Source organism: Terrapene carolina, unplaced genomic scaffold, assembly GCF_002925995.2.
Source record: "Terrapene carolina triunguis isolate 2854851 unplaced genomic scaffold, T_m_triunguis-2.0 Scaffold374, whole genome shotgun sequence".
Classification (NCBI taxonomy): domain Eukaryota; kingdom Metazoa; phylum Chordata; order Testudines; family Emydidae; genus Terrapene; species Terrapene triunguis.
The window spans coordinates 17,708,703-17,715,119 of record NW_020664725.1 but is presented as its reverse complement, the minus strand read 5'-3'; the positions used below and the strand labels follow the sequence as shown (position 1 = coordinate 17,715,119).

At 49.3% G+C, this 6,417-nt stretch overlaps 1 protein-coding gene across 1 annotated transcript in view; it reads right to left on the bottom strand.

Annotated features, from left to right (window-relative positions):
- Positions 1-203: 203 nt before the first annotated feature.
- CD3E (CD3e molecule) overlaps positions 204-6,417 on the bottom strand; it is a 7,113-nt gene continuing 899 nt past the window's right edge. Inside the window, exons 2-6 of the mRNA XM_029912907.1 lie at positions 5,954-5,977; positions 3,157-3,366; positions 1,942-2,094; positions 1,069-1,115; positions 204-453 (exon numbers count right to left, since the gene is read on the bottom strand). Of these exons, the coding sequence (XP_029768767.1) occupies positions 397-453; positions 1,069-1,115; positions 1,942-2,094; positions 3,157-3,366; positions 5,954-5,977 (491 nt within the window). The 3' untranslated portion in view covers positions 204-396. The remainder of the gene's footprint in view (positions 454-1,068; positions 1,116-1,941; positions 2,095-3,156; positions 3,367-5,953; positions 5,978-6,417) is intronic.

Here is a 6,417-nt window from a genome sequence, read left to right as displayed (position 1 = left end):
CCGAGCGTCAGGACAAGATCAATGGTGCAGGGTGCTGGAGAGAAAAATCAAAGCATGTGACTGAAATAAATAAAATTGAAGAGTGAAAGGGTTTCCCCAGCAGTTTGGAAAGGGTGATCAGGACAGCCCAGGAGGAGCCCGAAGAGGAGAAAGCTACAATTATTTAATGGGGAAAACCTTTTCTTCTTGTTTCTTTAGTCAGTGTCTGTTCCCTGGGGTCAAATCAAAGGCAGGAAGGAGGGTGTCCAAGGAGGGGCAGCGTCTCCCATTGCAGCTGCTGGGCTGGTCCCCAGAATGTGCGACTGCCCAGCACGGACTGCCGAGACTCTGTATCACATGGGACAGAAGCTGGGGGCCCTTAGCTGCTCTTGTCCAACCTGCCATCCGCAGGGCGATTCAGAAGCCCCTGGACTGCAGCCCGGCGTACAGATCCCGCTGACCCTTCCTGATGGGCTGTGGGAACAGGAGCAGATGTGAGCAACAGGCTCTTGCATTAACATAGCACAGCGACAGCACCTTGTACAACTGGCTCTGTGCCAGGGCTGGGCTCCTCAGTGCTACCACCAGGTGTGACCTGGGCGCAGGGAGCGTGCAGCTCTGGGGATGCACACTGTACCCTGCATGCTGTGATGATCCTTCTGTTGCTAACTACCCTTAGGAAGCCACATGGCCCTGCTCAGTCACTCCTTCCCCCGCACCCAGGTGAAGCCTGGAGCTGAACAAAAACAACAAGGAGTCTGGTGGCACCTTAAAGACTAGCAGATTTATTTGGGCATAAGCTTTCGTGAGTAAAAACCTCACTTCTTCGGATGCAGTTTTTACTCACGAAAGCTTATGCCCAAATAAATCTGTTAGTCTTTAAGGTGCCACCAGACTCCTTGTTGTTTTTGTAGATACAGACTAACACGGCTACCTCCTGATACTGGAGCTGAACAAAGCACCTGGTGGAAGGGGACCAATGCTGTAATTTCTCAGCTCTCATCCACCAAGAAGGCTGTGACCCCAATCCCAATAGTTCTGGAAAGGCCAAGAGAGGAGAGGGACCCCCACCCCCTCGGTTCCCGTTACCTCATAGTCTGGGTTTGGCACAGGCGGGGGGCGCACCATCTTCTGGCCTGGAAGGCAAAGCAGGGAGAACGTTCAGGTGGAATACTACCGATTCTTAGCGCAGACACAGAGCTTTGCAGGCGTGACTCATCCCCGCAGCTCCGTGGGCGTTTCAGGAACAGGGCACACAATGTCCACCGATTTTGGGGGCCCAATTGAGACACCTCGGCCCTGAGCATCTGGCCTTTGTCACACCCAGAACACAGGACTATCCTCCGAGACACAGGCCTCCAGCCCTGAATCAAAGGACGCTCTGCCTGGGGTGCAAAATGCAGTGTGGTCAGCTCTTGGGAGTGTCGGTGACTTGTGGTGTACGTCTTAGTGCCCCCACTGCGGGAATCAAGAGACTGCACAAGAATCTCAGCTTCCATTTTAAAACAAGGCAGTTTCTAGCCCTCCTGGTTGTAGAGAAAGAACTAAAAATGTGACCCTACCGACGGGCTCAGAGAGCAGAGACAAAACCCCCATATTTCTCATTTAAATCAAATCTCCTGATTTTTAAACCAACTCCCTGAGGTTAGGGCCTGACTCGTGGTGTGAATGCTTGAGGGTGGCTGTGCTGCGATACTGCCGGGGAGGCAGCAGTGCAGCCCTTCCAGCCAGCCCCACCCTCCCTTTGCCTTTCTCATGGCTGCTTCACCACAGCCTGTGCAACGGGTTCCTGTGCCTGGGGCACTTTCAGCACAAAATGGCAGCTGCACCTTCCCCACACGAAGGGCGGCACGGGGTGTGGTAAGCAGCAGGAGGAGCCTGAGGTGGGCTTGACCCCAGCATTTCCCCCAGTTGAAGACGCTCAGCCACTTATTCACAGGAGAGATTCGAACCGGCTCTTACCTTTCGGATGAACTCCGGCGCTGCCACCGACTCGCCCCTTCCGGTTCTTGCTGAAGTAATAGACCAGGATCAGCACCCCGAGGGTGATGAGGAGATCTGCGATGATGACCCCAGCCACTGTCAAGACTTCCAGCTCCTCACAGCTCCTGCACACTGTGGTGGGAAGGGACAGGGGGCTCAGCGAGAGGGAGAAGGGCAGAGCGGGGGGAAGGGGGACGGCGGGAGGTGGGAGTCACAAGTCCCAGCCCAGAGACACTGCTGGGTAAATGCCCCGTGTTTGGTCTGCCCAGACCTCACCCACTTGCTTTGTGTGGATGGAGACCGCACACATCATGAGGGGGCAAGAACAGTAAGTGGAGGAGTGAAGGGGGAAGGGAGACACCTTTCTGTTCCCCCCTACACACGCCTCACTCTGCCAACACCGCTGGGGTGGCTGGAGCGGTCAGTGACTGAAATGTCCCCCGTTTTTTCTGCATGGCCCTTGGCAGCAGGGTGCAAACATCCCCGGGTTGTAACAGTTCGTTCCATGCTCCTCATCCCTGCCTCCCCAGCCCTTTCTGTCTGTGTCGGAAAGAGTGCAGGGATTCTCGGGTTCCCCAAGCAGCTCCCCAGACACCCGAGATAGTGCATGGGTTGCAAGGGGCTTTGTCAGAATGGAGGAGAATTGATTCAGTTTCCAAGTGGGACTGGGGAAGCCGGGCTGTGCCCTCTCCAAGCCTCCAGACCTGGAGTGTCCTGCCAAGTTCCTGAAGATTCATGATTCTCTGAAGCTCATGAAAGGTCACTGGTCTCAGGGAGAGATAATAGGCTCACATTTATACAGCCTCTCCCATCCCAAAGCAGCTCCCAAGCTAGGTGTATAAAGTGCCTTTGAAATGCAGCCACCTCTGGGGTGGAGGACACAGCAAGGGCAAAGCACACCACACAACAGTGCAGAGAGGGGTAATTGAGCCACACATCCCATGGCAAACACATACTCTTTTGAACAGTGCCCCATGGAATTGCAGTGCTCATGGGGGGCTGGCTGGACCTCAGAGCAGCTGAGTGTCGAAGTCAGTCCCAGCAGCGCCCCTGAAAATCAGGCCTCTGCGTACGTTATGGCATGTGAATCTTCCGGGCAATAAGGTCACAGAATTAATCGCTAGCCTCTGTAGCCTCCCATGACATCTCATGTGCCTGCTTATTCCCATGGAAGGGGCGCTTTCTCCCATTTACCTTTGGCCTTCAGGAGAAGCTTGAGGGACTCTGTCCCGGACATACACGTATACTCCCCGTCATGCTTGGAACTCTCGTACTCCTCAATCACATAGTCCTGTTCCTTACCAGCACCAGGTACCGATTTCTCATTTCTCTTCCATTCTGTGTCTGGCGGAACGGGGCAGGTGAGAGTCACCTTGGTCTTAGAGATCACCACCCTGAACTCTACTAAACGGGAAGAAAGAACAACAGAAACACAGGTATTCAGTAAAACCAGTGCTTAAAATGGGCAGGGCAAGGGGGTCCCAGACGCAGCAAAAATATAATTAACCATGGAGCTGTGTCACTGAGGGGCTCACTTTGAGCACTGCCTTGTCTCTCGGAGGGACTCTGGAAATGGGATCGTTAGGTTAAATGTAAAAACTCTAACCTAGTTATCAGTTCGGGGGGAGTTGTGGTGTATAACGCTCTCCGCATTCACAAGCAATAACGGTAAGTAGCTATAAATGGCTTCAGGAGCTAAAAATTGATCCTCATTATTATGTAATCAATTAACTCACAAAGTTGAACTGGGAATTGTCTCTCCTGTGCACGAACACTTATTTTGTCTGGGATTGTGATGGATGCCCCAATCTTTTCTCAGACCACTTTAATCACTGAATAAACCTTGCTGGAATCAGCTTCTGTACCAAATGACTGGAGGATAGCTAACATGACACCAATTTTTAAAAAGGGCTCCAGAGGTGACCCCGGCAATTACAGGCCGGTAAACCTGACTTCAGTAGCGGGCAAATGGGTTGAAACGATAGTAAAGAACAAAATTGTCAGACACATAGATGAACATAATTTGTTGGGCAATAGTCAACATGGTTTTTGTAAAGGGAAATCATGGCTCACCAATCTCCTAGAATTCTTTGAGGGGGATCAACAAGCATATGGACAAGGGGATCTCTCAAAACTGGGACTGGGCAACAAAATGGCATATGAAATTCATGTTGATAAATGCAAAGTAATGCACACTGGAAAACATAATCCCAACTATATGCATAAAATGATGGGGTCTAAATTAGCTGTTACCACTCAAGAAAGAGATCTTGGAGTCACTGTGGATAGTTCTCTGAAAACATCCACTCAATGTGCAGTGGCAGTCAAAAAAGTGAACAGAATGTTGGGAATCATTAAGAAAGGGACAGATAATAAGACAGAAAATATCATATTGTCTCTATATAAATCCATGGTATGCCCACATCTTGAATACGGTGTGCAGATGTGGTCACCCCATCTCAAAAAAGATATATTGGAATTGGAAAAAGGTTCAGAAAAGGGCAACAAAAATGATTAGGGGTATGGAACAGCTTCTGTATGAAGAGAGATTAATAAGACTGGGTCTTTTCAGTTTGGAAAAAAGACGACTAAGGGGGGATATGACTGAGGTCTATAAAATCATGACTGGTGTGGAGAAAGTAAATAAGGAAGTGTTATTTACTCCTTCTCATAACACAAGAACTAGGGGTCACCAAATGAAATAAAGAGGCAGCAAGTTTAAAACAAACAACAGGAAGTATTTTTTCATACAACGCACAGTCAACCTGTGGAACTCCTTGCCAGAGGATATTTTGAAGGCCAAGACTATAACATGGTTAAAAAAAAAGAGCTAGATAAGTTCATGGAGGATAGGTCCATCCATGGCTATTAGCCAGGATGGGCAGGGATGTGTCCCTAGCCTCTGTTTGCCAGAAGCTGGGAGTGGGCGACAGGGGATGGATCATTTGATAATTGCCCTGTTCTGTTAATTCCCTTTGAAGCACCTGTCACTGGTCACTGTCAGAGGACAGGATACTGGGCTAAATGGACCTTTGGTCTGACCCAGTATGGCCGTTCTTATGTAAACCTTCTCAATCCCAGAAACCACCTTTTCCAGCTCCCTGCTCACTAACCAATCGGAATGCAGATTTCAGAAGCATGCACACTGCGTGGCATGGCTCTGATGAGTGAAAATGGACTGTGGGCGGGGCACAGGTAAATGGGGGTGGGGAGAGATTGTTTGCCCGTGGACTGGAATTAGACGGAGAAAAATTAAAGTTGGAAAGAGAGAGTTAGTGCGACTGATGCCCCAGTGGAAAAATGCAAATGGAAAGAGGGGAAATAATTCACCCCATTGTCTACCCATCCGAGTCAACTGTAACACTGTTCTTAGACTGTGAGCTAGTCAGGGCAGGGACTGTGGTCCTATGCATATGTGCTGAGCACAGACCAAGAGGGTCCTGCTCCTAAATACGGCCTGGGTGCCACCCCAATGCCACTATTATATACTATAATACCTTGCGCTTTCCTCGGTAGCTCTCACAGTGCTTTATGCAGATCAGAATCAGTATCCCCATGTTACAGGTGGGGAAACTCAGTAACTGTTGTTAATAATAAGACTCCCCGACTGACTGCAAAGGAGCCAGGTGGAACCCAGTGTGCAGGTATAAAGTTTCCTGGATCTGTATTTTTAAAAAGAAGAAGTAAAGACATTCTCTATGACCCAACACACAGAGAGGCAGACACACAGGTAGGGGCTGGCTCAGCACCCACTGGAGTCAATGGAAAGACTCCCATTGACTTCAGTGGGTTCTGGGTTAGGCCCAGACGCATACGTGCACGCTCACATTCATACGGGCGCTCATACAAATGGGCATATGCTCTTAGTGGTTAAAGACGCCCCATTTTTTAGATTCCCTCTGAGCGGTTAGCAATGGCAGGATCAATCTTAGCAGCAGCACTTCTGAGATGTTTATTATGGCTAAAAACATTGATGGTAAAATTAACTTACGGTTATCCTGCGCCGTGGTGTCAGCTGCAAAAAGAAAACAACAAAAGCTATTAGCAAATCTACCTCGCTCTCCTCAGTTTATCTGTTTTAATATATCCTTTCCCTTATTATTAACAATCTGCCTCTAGGGAGTAAACACAAAACACTAATCAATAATAATGCTGCTTTGAAAGCCAAACACCTGTGTGCCATGCAGACATTGGAAAACAGTCACCACAGCATTCATGTTTTAAATCCATGTTATCAAACTTCCCAATCCTGGAAACATAGACAAAGATGGGATGGGGACGAAGGCAGGAAATGATGTTGGAGGCTAAAAACCCTTCAGAACCTGAGGAGCTACTCCGAAGACTGCGCACTTGCTCTAATCCCCCCGCCCCTGCCTCCAGGTCTGTAATTTCTTCTGTCCTTCGCTGCCCCCCAGGCTTTGATTTTGTAACAAAAATGGAAACTTTCTCTCTTTC